At 41.1% G+C, this 14314-nt stretch overlaps 1 protein-coding gene across 2 annotated transcripts; it reads right to left on the bottom strand.

The window, feature by feature from the left end:
* Window positions 1-1598: 1598 nt before the first annotated feature.
* pdgfbb (platelet-derived growth factor beta polypeptide b) lies at window positions 1599-13294 on the bottom strand. Of its 2 annotated transcripts, none has more exons than XM_068718952.1 (8): window positions 12534-13294; window positions 7766-7862; window positions 6564-6620; window positions 4964-5157; window positions 4666-4848; window positions 3367-4174; window positions 2942-3092; window positions 1599-2798 (listed from the first exon to the last, which is right to left on the bottom strand). In XM_068718952.1, exons 1-7 carry the CDS (start codon window positions 12597-12599, stop codon window positions 2959-2961), a joined length of 1539 nt encoding a protein of 512 aa, XP_068575053.1. In that variant the 5' UTR covers window positions 12600-13294; the 3' UTR covers window positions 1599-2798; window positions 2942-2958. The 2 variants fall into 2 exon arrangements, with proteins under 2 accessions (XP_068575053.1, XP_068575052.1); XM_068718951.1 differs by having other exon boundaries at window positions 3322-4174; window positions 12534-13293.
* Window positions 13295-14314: the final 1020 nt, after the last annotated feature.

The raw sequence follows: 14314 nt of genomic DNA, 5'->3' as shown, positions 1-14314 counted from the left end.
CAGTGATTAATGCACATAATATAAAGTGAAGACCAAGGACGCAGCTCTTTAAGTACTAAATGTATGAAGACCGTAATTACATACATGTAAGTAAGTCCCCTTAACTCTAAAGAAGGTTTAAATCTGAGGACATTTATTGTGAAAGCCATTCCTCGTATGATTTCATTTAGATGGCGGAGCAGATGTCTTCTTGACTAGATAATTAGCAGACAAACTGTGCAGCAGGCTGCTGAGTTAGGGAGTTTTTGCAGCCAAGAGTCAAGTGGGTAAATATGAAAAGCAAACCACAAAGAGAGCGTGTGCCAGAGTTCACCTACAGTACAGCAACCCCCACTCTTTCTTTTCTCCCTCTCTCTTTTGTTAGATTGAACAAATTAACGCTCAATACAAGGCAGTGTTGAACTCTGAATTTAGGGCGCCAATAACGTCTCTGGAGGCTGCAGATGCACTGTGTAGACACAACAGGCTTACTAAATAAATCCACCTGGGTTCACGAGGTGGTAGGAAAGTCAGAGAGTTCATGGTGTCATAAAAAGGTTTTATCCTTCTTTCAAGAGTTTAGAGTTTTCTGCTTTGGTTCAGACCAAAATACCAAAGTAATTGGATTGATTGCCATGAAATTTGATGCAGACATCCATAGCGTTTAGAGGGAGCATCCTACTAACGTTGGTGATCCCCTGACTTTAGCTCTAGCAACACAATGAGCTTGTCATTTTTGCACAATAATTAAATGTCTTGACAACTATTAGATGGGTTTCCATGAATGTGCCACAAAAGGATGAATTTCAATCACTTTGGTGATACCTTCACTTCCTCTAGTACAATCATCAGGTCAACGTTTAAATTTGTCAACATCTTTTGTTTATGACTAAATACCTGCTAACATGCTAAACTTAGATGCAAAACATGGTGAAAATTATACCTGCTTAACGTCAGCATGTTAGCATGCTGATGTTAGCATTTAGCTCGAAGCATCGCTGTGCATAAGTACAACCTCGCAGAGCAGCTAGCATGACTATGGACTCTTAAAATAACGTAATAAGCTTCGTTCTAATGCGTCTGTTGCTCATCACGTGTTGATATTTATGGCCCAGTGAGAGTTTCTCTGAATAGCATGTAGAAGAGAAACTGGTGAAAATGGAATAAAAACACAAAACAAAGTAGATTCAAGCACATTAGCTTCTTATACCCATATGAAAATAGCATTCATTATTGCAAACATTTAGTTTTTTTTGTCATAATAAAACAGACAAAAACAGTAACAGTTATAAGTTGGCATAAAGTACGTGCGGGTCATGTTTTCAATAACTTAAGATGTTTGGCCGATTATGGGTTATTGTACACAAATAGCATCACCAGCATGTTTCCACATTTTGTTACTAATGGAAATATAAAGGACACAAAAACAGTGTCTAAATTTGCAATGTTTAGTTTTTTGCTGTTCTTTTAAGTGACTCTTGATTTTCTTGTTTTGACCCTTCTCATTTCCTGTAATTGATTGATAAAACAAATGCATTGGTGGAACGTAAAGAAACATGTGTAGGTAGGGGTTTCTTTCCCCTCCTCCCAGAGTTTAAATGAATATGATTGTTTCAGTGGATGAGAGACATGTCTTTATCAAAGAGAGAAAGAGACAGAGACAAACAGATTAGTTCTTCTACATGAGTATTGAGATACATGACAGCAGTGTAGGTGTGGGCCCAAGCCCTTACACACACAACACCACACTCTTAGTCATACAAAACAAACACTTTTTTGTACATAGAAGTTAAACACTGCATGATCCTGGGAGGACACAGAAGTGTTTGATCTTGTTTTAATCTTGCTGTCTTATATTTCTGTTTGAACCACCCAGCCATCATGAACCACATCTTGTTTGTAGTATGTTGTATAAAAAAAGTGAATCCAAAGAAAATGGCAGACATAAATAAATAAGAAACATAGCGCGACGTCAAGTCACAGGTGTAACGCTATCACCTCGTATTCAGATAGCACCTTTTTCTTCACACCTGTGATGAGATTTTGAAATGCAACAATGTATGTTTTTGTTCTCTTATCACATCTGTGTTATTCCAGTGTTTGCAATGAGTTAAATATAATTAAATATGGTTAATGAGAGACCATCGCTGTTTTACAGAGCTAATAAATGATATCAGGCCTTGGTATGGTAAATCTACACAGCCTTATCTTCCCAACACTGAGCCCCTCAGTATGTGGAGACACTGCTCATTTTAGTCAACATCACTTTTTGTTGCAGATGATTGTCTCTAAGATTATCTGATTAAAATAAAACAGAATCTTCAATGACACAAAAAAGTAATGTTCATTTTTATGTCCATTTTTCCACCAAATGTCCTTTGTCGTCCATCTGATTGTGGCAATCAAAAAAGTCTTTCAGCAACAGACTTTGTCATTTAAACCCCATATAGACTTGGTTCTGTCATTATCTAAGTGCAGTTTCTCTCTGTTGATATCAAAACAAGGTTTCCAAGAAGAGTTTTGAAATTGCACTATTGTCCACAGTTCCACAGCGATGCCGTTTCAGTCCCCCACAGGTTCTGTGCTTGGACACAATTTGTGAGTGTTCATACCAGCAACTGTCGTTGTAGAGGCAAACAAGTTTTCTTGACAAGGTCCACCTCCATTTTCTTTTTACCCTCGTCTTACTCCACACAGGTGTAGTTACAGGTTCACCAGACAGTCATTAGTAGTGTTACGGAGTGAATAAGTACTTATATGAAGGGAGTCACTCTGCTTCACCTCTACATCCACGAAATACACCAAGTTCACTTGGTGTCCTGAGGGGAAAACATAGGAAGACGTACTTTAAATACGTAATAATCAGAAAATAGAAATATTACACTCAGTCATTGCAACTTAAATGGTTTATAAATGATTTCAGTATGTTTTTCTTTATTATGTATATATTCGTTGAACTCACTTGGCTTTATTTTAGCTCTACATTAGCATTGCTCTCATAGCTGCCTTGCTGATTCGTTTGCGATTCTTCCTCATTCTTTTCCTTGGACGGGCTGGGGGTCTGGGGCCTGCTGGAGCTGATGGCTGCCGTGTGGTAGTCGTAGATGTTGTCGCTGTTAAAATAGGATTTACGTGTTATTAATATTACCAAAAATATATTACTTTTTTTCTTGCGTCGTTTTATTGTGAAAATACTTGAGTTAAAGATGTACAATGGAACAACCGAGAAAACAAGAATTATTGTTCTTCTAGGACATCATTTTACTCTGACATGTATCTAAATGCTAGTATTCTTATTTCTGTTCTTTCTGTTAACCCAAAGTATCAAATAATGTGTCGTACCTGGATACTGTGTTGTTGTTTGCAGATGATGATGATGATGTTTACCATGCAGGTGATGTTGGCTATCCGTTTCCTTTTCTTTCTGCCTTTCCTCCTCTTCTCGTTTCATCTGCTGCTGTCTCAGTATCTCCTTCTCTTGGTCCAGCCTCTTGTGGAGAAGTAGAAGTTCTTTTCTCTCCTGCTCCAGTTTTTCCTCCTCAATCTGTAATATCCTCACCTCCTCAGGAGTGTCATTGCCTCTCCGTCTCGCCTGCTCTCGAGGCTCCGGATTTGGCTCTTTAGTCGCTCTTAACCTGCTCCCAACTCTCTCACTGGGCGCCTCAGTAGGACTGTACTTGGCTTCAGGATTCTGATCACCAGGGTGAGAAGATCCACTCGCGTGGCTCTTTGAAAGTTTGGATTTGTCGTCTTGCCATAATGGACTGTGTGTTTGCGTGCCTTCGTCCCTGCTACCGTTTCCCTCGTTAACCTTCCCTTCAGTGCTGAGGAGCAGCAATCCCTCCCCACCTTCTACCAACTCGTTCTTTACCTCCACGCCGACATTATCCACTGAGGAAACAGTCTTGTTGCCATCTGAGATCCTTCCATTTTTCTTCTCCACATCCTCCAGATTTTCAGTTTGGTCTTTAGTCCCAAGAAGTCTGGTGGCATTATGCGCCCAATGTGGAGCAAAAAGAACAGTCTCTCCAGTGTGAGATGTGTCTTTCCCAGCCAGGCTGTACCCTTCTTCAGGCTGAGTGAAGGTGTCTCCTCTGGGGCTCCAGTGCTGCTCCAGGAGGTCCTCCAGGTTGGCCCTCTGGTTCTGCTTCAGATCATCCCACTGATGGAGTTCATCCTTGGAGTGCACCTTGACCTTTCACAATAAAACAAAATATACAATTCAGCTAAATCTCAATTCAGTTCATTAATCCTACAAATTCAATGTATCAGTCACAAAGAGAGTAGCTAGAAAATATAAAGTATGTCTTCTAGACATTTTTATGATTTTTCAATATAGTTATTATCCAACGGTAAAATATGAATCAAATCTATACATTAAAATCAACCCTTTGGATTATTACTACATTAAACAACAATAACGCCATGCAAACCATATAAACTAAGCTCTTCTGGTAGGTGTTGGACATAGAAAGTTATCCACAAAGAAAACATGATTATGCCTTTTATCTTGAAGCAGGTGCAAAAAGTGTTGAGGTATCGTAACAGTGTGTACATGCTTAGAATACTCAGGTTTTAACTAAGGTTAGAGTTTGGTCTATATACACATTTACATATACACAAATATTACTTCTAAAGCATTCACCCAGCAGCAGATTAGCATGCAAAATAGCATTCATAATGTACCTGTCCGTGTCCTTGGCTGAGTGTGTGGTTTCGATGCTGGTGGTTATGCTGTCTGCGCAATGATTTTTTCTTGGGCACAGGAGGCCGTAGAGCCGGCTGACATCGGCACTCCACATGATCGACAACTGACACCACAGCTTTAGCGTAAGTGGGTCTTTTGTTGATGTACTCAATCTTCATGACCTGCAGAGGTTGGTAATAGTGGATAGTTCTGAGTACAACACAAACATAGTTCAGCCTTACGTGTGTGTTTAGACTTTTGTGTGCTGTATGTTTCTGTGCGTTTGTGGTTGTTTACCTGCAAGTATCTGGTGTGCGTGACGACAGGGACGCACTGCAGGCTCTTGGTGTTGCAGCAACCAGAGCAGCGCTGCACCTCAACGCATGGCGGCCATAACAGGAAGTTAGCATTGCTGCGGTCCAACATCGCCCTGGTGACCTCAACCACCTCTGTACGAACTTTGCACAGAGCCTGCTGAGCTGGCTGGGCATCTGCGGGACGAGATATGGATTGAGTTTGAGCATGGAGGGATTAAGAAACAATGGGCTCCTGAGCACAGATTCAGATGCATCTGTCTAAGGCATTTTGCTTCTCTTTATGGTAATTCTGCATCTCTTTGTGGCCGTTTTCCGTCTCTATGTGGTCATTTTGTGTCTTTATGTGGTCACTAATGTGTCTCTTCATACTTGTTTTGCTGGTCTTTTGGTCATCTTGCATCTCTTTGTAGTCGCTCTGTGTGTCTTTGTGGTTATTTGGCGTCTCTTTCTGTGACATTTTGCAGGCAAAACTCAGGGGGCCCCTGACCCCTTGGCCCCTGGGCCTCTGCCCCGTAGGCCTGTTCAGTAATCCATCCATGAGTCCAACATGTATGACTGTTTGCACTTGTGTTAGCATTATCATTCGATATTGTTAAAATTGTGATTTTAATCTATTTGACTGTTAAGACAACTAACCACTGACTTTGGCAAACCCCCTCCTTTTATGTGAGTGTTTGTTTTACCGATAAGTAAAACATCTACATGCACATGGGACTTCTCATGATTTGCTAAAGAAATCTAAACCCTCCCAAGTTGCTAGGAGCTGAGCTTGTGGCAAATATGAGCGGCCTAATTACTTTCAATCCCTTTGTGCGGACTCATTCATCCGTAGTGACTCACCTAGCTTGTTTGCATGTGTATTTATGGGATGACTTTATTTCTAGCTGTTGTTGAACAGAAACAAGCAGGTGAAAATGAAACTCATGCATTTCAAAAGAGTAGATATGTCACAGCTTCTTCTAATCAGACTTATTGTTAATATTGCATTGTGTTTGGTCAATTACGGAGAAACACGAGGGAATTTCATTCCACAAAGGTTCACCGTTCAATGAGACAAGGCCACATAAAGAAGATATTTGGCATAGTTTACACGATGATTAATGTAAGGCCATTAGTATCTCCTCATGCTAGAGGGAATCCAACAAAGTCACCCAGACTGTTGTAGATTGGGGTCCAGTAATTCAGACATCTGCTTTATCATGATAGCGAGAGAAAAAAAGGTTAATGGGTGGAATTTTACCATGTCACTAAAGCCATACTTGTCACATTAATCAACTCACAGGAAGGTGGACTGAAAACACCCGCAGCCCTCCACTAATGAGGATGGAGTACTTTTACATTCATGAGGAAAATCAGGAATCCTCCATGTCAGCACTACAACCTCCTATTAACCCATTAATACATATGAATACACACAGATGTATCCTCAGCCGTACCATGAGAATGATCATTTTGAGAGCCGAAGAAGAGCAATAGCAGTGATGGCTTAATCTTTTGTGATGTACAAAAAATGTACACCTTGATTACAACAAGAAACCAGTCTTTCAAATGACACTGTGGGGGGGGGGGGGTTAGCTCACCAAGGCTCCTTGGTAGTCTATGACCTCCATTGGCTGCAGAAGTCCCGTCCTCCTCATCTGAGACAAAACAATAAACAAACACAGCATTTGACTTATGTAAACACGGCAACTGATTTATGAATGGTCCGTTTTCGCCATGTGGTGTATGTTTTATTCTAAGGCCCTCTAGCGCCCTCTGCATGTATAGAGATAAAACAGTCTTTGCATGTGGACAGGGGAGGGAGAAACAAAGAGGGTGTGGGGGTGGCTAATGTGTGTGTGCTGATGATCATGCACATGCAGAGAGGGAGAGAGAGAGAGAGAGAGAGAGAGAGAGAGAGAGAGAGAGAGAGAGAGAGAGAGAGAGAGAGAGACCTAAGTCATTGTTGCCATTGTTGTTATAATTCGTACTCTGTTTATTTTCATGTGTGTTGCTAAGATCAAGCATCCTCTCTGCTCCTATAACTCCATTTGTCCAAAGTAGTTTTATCACTCATGATGTTTACTTATCACAATCAGGGTAGAAATGTAGCCCCTTACTATGTCTTTTTAAGTTTTTTACCTGATTAAGGGGGTTTTTCATCGCAAACTACAAATGACAAAGTCTGCATTTATGGGAAAATATCGTTACATAAGTCAGTATATTGATTTTTGTTGTCTGTGCATCATTCATCATTATTATTCATGTGTTGTAGAGTGCCGCCTTTGCTTGATTTCAAAGCATTTTGCACTTTATTTTGAAAGGATAATAAGCACAAAGGCTGTGCAACGCTCTCGTGCACTCATACAGACACATATAATCTTATGTAATAATACATAATGATAACTCACTATGCCCTGAATGCATTTCTCATGAAATTGTTGCCTACATATCTGGTACTTTCTGCCTTAGTATCTTTGCATTCTAAACAATGTTGCCAACATTTTATTTGTATAAGGCAGAAAAATGAAGAATCCCACCAGTGTTATTGTTAGAAATTGTCATTGGTCTGCCAAACTATACGGTTGAGTTTAGACATACGGTTAAAAATCGTTGAGGAAAGATTTAATTATAGCTCATGTAATGAAAATGGTTCTGTTTACATGAAAATTTAAGATGTTGTTAAGGTTAAAATAAGATGTGAACAGAATGTAACAGTGCTAGGATCCATAATAACATCCCCAAATCTGAGTCTGGTTTGAGCGTATCATCAACAGTGATATCAGAATGCGCTGGTCTTTACCTACGGAGTCAGTGAGCAGCAGCAGCTGAAGGTCCTCTATGGAGGAGATGGGGCTGTTTCTAACCAGCTCCACCAGCGCTGCAGGCAGAGGCTCCCCCTGAAACACACAAGTATTTACAAATTCATATAACAGACCATAGAAACCAGATACACTACTCTGGACTGTTTTAGAACATGACTATGGGAAAAGACACAAAAGCATTTGGACATTTTTTTCAGTGGTGCACATGACTATAAGAATAGCTACTTTCCCACCCTGTATTCATCCTGCATCAGACATTACAGACTTTCCCAAACAATTCCTCTGAGGAAATGGAGTCACAGAGCAGCACGTCTGCAACATCCACTTCACAAGTGTTTCAGTGTGTGTCTGCTTGACTGAGGCACAATAGGTCTCAATTTGAGTTTTTAAATACAAAGACTAATATATACTAATAGTTTGAGAGAAACACATTTTTTTTTTTTTGTATGCGATTACACTTCAAATCGTAATTATCCAAAATTACCGATTGGGCCTTTGAACATTGTCTACGCTGACTTGTTCTTTTTATAGAAAACTTTGTGCAGCGGATGTCTCTTTAATGTGTTGCTAATAGTTTTTGGAAGACAATAGGGTTTTATAGCATGGAGGCTATAACAAATATCAGCTTTCTGCTCTGCAGGAATTCATTTCTGGTTTAGTTTTTCTTTGATGATAATAACAAAAGGATAAGATAACACTAGCCTTATACGTAAGCATCATGCATTTGATTAGATATTTCCATACCACCACACCAGAAACCAAGCAACAGCTCTACATTGTGATTCTATGGACTGACTGTGGGTTTAACCCCCCCGGTCATTACTGGGCAAGAGAGCTGAGAGGGTGAGGGGGTATTAACCAAAGCAGACACACAATGGTCACTAAGAGCAGGGTGAATGACTATTGGCGTTGTGTCTTCTCATCTGCTAACATTTAGGGGTCAAAGGAGCCAGGAAGGAGTCAGGAAGTGGGGGAAGGAGTGATATGGAGAGGAGGAGAGAAGGGAGGTGCATCTGGAAAAAAGAAAAGAGGGATAATAGATGAATAAAAGACGGGTTAACGTTGACAAGGATCAGACATGGGTCGGGACACTTCCTCACATTGGTTTAAATGCTGCGGACGTGCTTCATTTGCTTTGTCATCACACGGTGAGATGGAAGCAGTGAAGATGATCTCAAGGGAGCAAACGTGGTTAAAATACAGTTTGATGTTATAATGCAAGTCCAGTCCAGTAAACTGTGTGCGCACTGCCACTCAGGTTCTGGAGAGTATAATGAATCCCTATGGGAAGCAGGTCTTAGCCAAAGGAAGCAGCCATCCATGCATGGACATGTATTCCCATCCTGTCCGTACTATACGCCATTGACTTTCCCCCATTGTTGGTTGGCTTTTCAGAGTTAAATCATACAGCGGGGGGGAAATGCCTGCTGTATTACACTTACATCTCTGCTGCAGAGCAGTCGATGCCCCTAAGGAGCCATAATGATGATGATTTCTTCCCTTTGCCAAACGTAGCGAATCCGCCTGCTTGGCTAATTGTGTGTGATGTTAATTATAGGATGTGTGCCTTTGTTAACAGTGGTGCCTGCTGTCATGACGATTTGTGTTTGAGCAGGAAATACTAAATAAACACTTTGGTTCCGATAAACAGAACAGATGTAAACAGATTGAAAATCCACGGACAGAGTGTGTAAACGATAATGTTCAACGTCCAACTATGGGAGGAGGATTATGATACGTTCAATATAGCAAGATAATAAAAACGCTGCTTATAGGGGAATTTCATATGACCTGTAGTTAAGTATGAGTATGAGTATGAAGGGATGATATCAGTGAGCAACAGCAGAACTCTATTCATTATGAAGGAGACAGCTGTCAGACAAATGTTGGCCTACTGTCAATCTAACACAGAGGACCTTCAGCGGTACCACTTCTTAGAAACTAAGGATGTGACGATATGCGATAAAAAAACACTCACAATAAGTTGATGGTGGTGAATTTCGTTCTCGGGCTAATTGTGAATACCCTCAAGACTTGAAAAATCTTTCTAGCTCTCTATCACGGTAGAGAAGTAAGAAATAGAGCTTGATTTTGTTTTTTAAATGCAGACATTATCACGTAATCACACAATGTTTTTAGTTGTTTTTTTTAAGATCACCCTAATTAATATTTTTTTTTACTCAAGATATTTAAGATGTTTGTTTATTTCTTAGATTCTTAGATAAGGTTAAGTCATTTGAATTTGTTTAGTGCCCTTTTAAGAGCTTGATAACCGAACTGCCCCCACGATGGTCGAACCATAATGTTCCTCTTTTATTGTCATGAGAATTCCGGTTGTCATGTATACGCTTTGCAATTTCACATGGTTCAGAAAACAAATTATCAACATAACCCGGCAACGCATCGCCTGAAGCAAGCTCCCATCCCCTGAAGGTCTGTTGGACACATTGAGGGATGCCAGGTACAGGCAGCAGCTGCAGTGGCCAGGGGAGGAGAGGGAACGTCTAATCGTACATAATTAGGGGGTCGAGTTTGCTGCCGGCACAGCGGCGGCACATGTGTTTCACATGTCGTCACTGAAACGGCGCCTGCACGTGCACAACCCTGGAATGTGTGTATAAATGTGACTTTAATTAATTCCTTTGTCAGCATTTAAATCTGAGTTAAAAAGGCGCCGGATGCAATTAAAGATAATGACGATTTTGTGTTAGCTAAGAGTAAATGTCTGGATTCCTCTCGGGTGGTCTACAGTTGAATGAAGATGCACTTCATATATAGACACACTTTTAAATTATCACTCACTCTCAAGACTAAATGTGTCTTCATTCTCTCCCGATGATGCTCTTTTTTATAAAGGATGTGATTGAACCTTGCCTACAGACTCCATCATTTCACAGCTGCCATACCATAACTTTAAAATTAGACACGGGGAATTCCTGGCTGTATACCTCAAAGCCTTTGTAACTTTCTCCCTCTAAAACACTTGTCCTGTCAAATTTGACTTCTCTTTTACATGTGGTGCCTTCACAGGCCATAAAATGAAAAGACGGATTGATGACAGGAATTTAAAGTCATCCATCATTGTGTTTCACCCTTAATCTACCTTTACTGTATGTGAAGTAATCACGGTGATGGTAGATTACATGCAAACACCAAATTGTATAGGTTTAGTGAATGAAAGGAGGAATGAACGCACTTAAGACGCCAGTTCACATTCTGCAGGAAAACCTGCTGGTATTTTCCCCTTCTTTTATATTGTTTTTACTTTCATTAAAAGCTAATCGTTTCCAACACGTGCAGAAGTTACTCAGTCCTGGGTGCAATATCCAACACCAAACCCCTCCTTCTGTCTGGATGAAAAAAAGGAAAACTCAGTTGGGCCCTCTTGTTTGACTTGTTTAAATATCCATTTCCCATGACTGACTTGTTAACTGTGTGTGTTTTGACCCCATTTAGTTTTACAAGTGGCAGACACTGGTGTTTCACTGTCGAGGTTCATTTCCTGGGTCGCAAACACAGATGGAATCTGAATGGAGGCAGAAATGCATATTAAATCTGATTCAATGTGCAACTCAACCTTCTTCTTTAGCTATTTATCTGGGCAAAGATGTCTTTTAACTACCATAATGTCAGTTAAGCCTCACTTGACCTCGACAGGACCCTCGGTTAAGTTTTGTCTTCCTGTTTGACCTCAGCAGACGGTCAGACTTTGCCCATTTATCCTTATGTCACTATTGCCTGTTCCTTCTTGAAGAAAATATTACACAGTAGATTTCTATGAAAACTGAGCAGCAGTGCAGAAGTAAATAACTGGCATTGGAAAAAACACTAAGTATAATTGTCAGCTGAAAACGTGATGGGGTTCTGCATTTGTTTCAATGTGTTTTATACATGACAAATATTTCACACCTCAACACATCATTTTGCCTCCAAGTTATATTCCACTGTGGGTGTCAAAGTCAGAGAGAGGGGAAAAAATGTGTCACTGCAACCGTGTTCTCCTGAACTAACATCTGGCCTCTACAGCAGCATGTCACAGTGTGATGCTGCTCACTGACTAATTTATGGACTCAACATCTGGAAGAGCATCCATGAATGCATCCCTTCACCACGTGGGGCATCCAGCTGTAAAAAAAAAAAGCCTTATCGTGGCTAACGAGGCTCGTCACCCACCTCTGCGCGAGTGGCCCTATGGGCATCCATTCATATAGCGCCATTTAATGGGAGGAATAACAGTTATTTACTGCGAGGATCCCACCCCTCGAAAGAAGCAATAAGGGAAAGACTGGATTTTATTATAAGACCAGACTGGAGCAGGTGCACTAACTCCAAAGTATAAAACAAGAAACTCCTGGATTTGGTTGTAATGTTGGTCTGTGTCTTGTGTTTATGAGGAAAAACACTATGCTTGACATATTTTACTCTAATTTAGCTCCAAAGGAGAATAAAATAGCCAACAACAGAATTATATGACATAAAATGTAAAACAACAAGCATATATTACAGTCAATTTTGAAATAATTATTATGAAATAGTTGCGACACTCCCACATAAGTTAGGGGTTTTAACAGTAGGCCATCGTAGGTCGTTATTTGCCAGCATACTTTTATGGCTCGTGTAACAATTTCCATTAAAACTCACATGGTGCTTCACGTTACAATAATAATTGGTATGGTATGATAGAAGGACTTGGACACTAATAGCATCTCCAAAAGTCCCTCAAACTGTGAAAAGCTGCAGACTCACCTCGGCTACGCCAAACCGCAGACACGCCGCCAGCAACGCGAGCAGCAGCTGTACCCACGAGCTCATCTTGCTGCCCAGCCTCGAGCCTCTTCGACGGACCGGGCATTTATGGAAGCGCGAGAGTCCCTCTCTCCTCAGCACTGCGCGCGGGAGGACAGCGTCTCGCACTGCGGAACTGCGCGCGCGTAGACGGTCTGTCCCCACTGTTTGTTTCTCCGGTAGAGGTATCCGAGGAGGAGGGAGAAGAAAGCGCCCGTGCTCGGTCAGCGGCACGCACCTTTAAGTCCCCGTAAAGGACAAAAGGGATCTTCAAAAGCGACTAATAAACCTCCAAGTTTTAATTCAGGCGCTTTGTCTTCAACGTGATGTCCAGCCTTCTCTTTTTTAGTCCACCTTGCGCACAAGTGCGCGTTTTACGGCTAAAAGCACAAGAGGTTACATTTAGTTACCAAAAGACCAAACGAAATGTCCAAGTCACAAACTCTATCCAGGACTCTCAGAAAGTGAGGAAAGTTTCAATTACTCCAAGGATGTCCAGCTTTCTTTAAAATACAATATATCCAATTGACTTATCTTGTCAAGGGTCTCTTTAACCGTGACGCGTCATTAAAAAAAAAAAGCTCACACGCTAAACGTCTGAAATAACGTCGCAGGTCAGCTCGCTGGTTTGCGGTCCTCTTCTTCCAAGGAGTCTTATCACTAAGCAAAGCCCCGTGTGGCTCGGTGCCCCTCAGCCCTGGACCTGCCTGATTACGCAGCGGTGGTGGTGGTGGTGGTGGTGGTGAGGGGAAGAGCACGTTTCCAAGAGTCTCTCTCCCGCCCCCTGCCTGAAGAATGGGTGATAATCTACGCACAAAGAAGCGACATCAGTCCACAAACGTCCGCCTCACAGCAGCCCCTCTGAGCAACGTTTCCTCTGTCGTGAATCATTTATGCAGATCCAACGGACCGGGTTCGTCTGTTGATCTGAATTCTGTTTCTGCCACATGATCTGGTTCGAAATGTTAGTATTATTAACTCTGAGGGTGTAAAAATATCAACGTAGTGTCAGAGCGTTTGAGCAGTGGTCCTAAAGTAACACTGCAGTGGTCTTCTCAGCCATTATATGAAGTACTATATAGTTTGAGGTAGTGAACTTGAATACTTTCCTTTTTGTACTAAGGAACTAGTATTAGTAATCCAACAATATGTCATAATGTAACACTCAGTCATGTGTCTGCAGGCCAGCTACTTTATGTATACTACCGTAAGCACATTTATGTAGTTTTACTTGAGTAAGATTTTGAGTGCTACACGTTCCCATTGTGCTACTACTGTTTCTAATGCTGAAGTAAAGGATCTAAATACTTCCTCCACAGTTTGAGTGCACAAACCCCATGTTATAATGTATTCTAGAGCTCATAACAGATGACACAATGATTCAAAACAACAATGGGTAAAGGTTAACTTTGAATAACTGTCTTGAAATAATCTTCCATGTCTAATTTCTCTCATTTATGAACAGTGAGACACTTTGCCATGTTGACCCTTTAGTGTTTAAGTGACTTTTCACTTCAAAGTTACAGATGTATGAGCCACTGTTTTAATTCATGAATGACTTTATACAAAAGATGCTTTAAGCAGAGTCCTCACTTATGAATAACCCATGACCCTAAATTCAGCCTATTGCATAACGGACCTTTATGCAGCTACTATTGCTGGAGAGGTCACAGGGATAGTTGCCATGCCAACTGACTCCTCTTGTTACCTCAGCATCACGGCGAGCCGGGCTTTCAGGAAAC

This window comes from Cebidichthys violaceus, unplaced genomic scaffold (assembly GCF_023349555.1).
Source record: "Cebidichthys violaceus isolate CVI_PGR_0920_01 unplaced genomic scaffold, fCebVio1.0.p SCAF_23, whole genome shotgun sequence".
In the NCBI taxonomy this organism is placed as follows: domain Eukaryota; kingdom Metazoa; phylum Chordata; class Actinopteri; order Perciformes; family Stichaeidae; genus Cebidichthys; species Cebidichthys violaceus.
This window is presented reverse-complemented; position numbering and strand designations above follow the sequence as displayed.

Excerpts from the sequence above, each read along its gene's own strand:
- pdgfbb (XM_068718951.1), bottom strand. The coding sequence starts at position 12,599 with ATGAGCTCGTGGGTACAGCTGCTGCTCGCGTTGCTGGCGGCGTGTCTG. Across the intron at positions 4,849-4,963 it reads CGCACACCAGATACTTGCAG|GTCATGAAGATTGAGTACAT; the intron begins GTAAACAACCAC and ends CAACCTCTGCAG. Across the intron at positions 3,093-3,321 it reads AACAACAACACAGTATCCAG|CGACAACATCTACGACTACC; the intron begins GTACGACACATT and ends CTATTTTAACAG.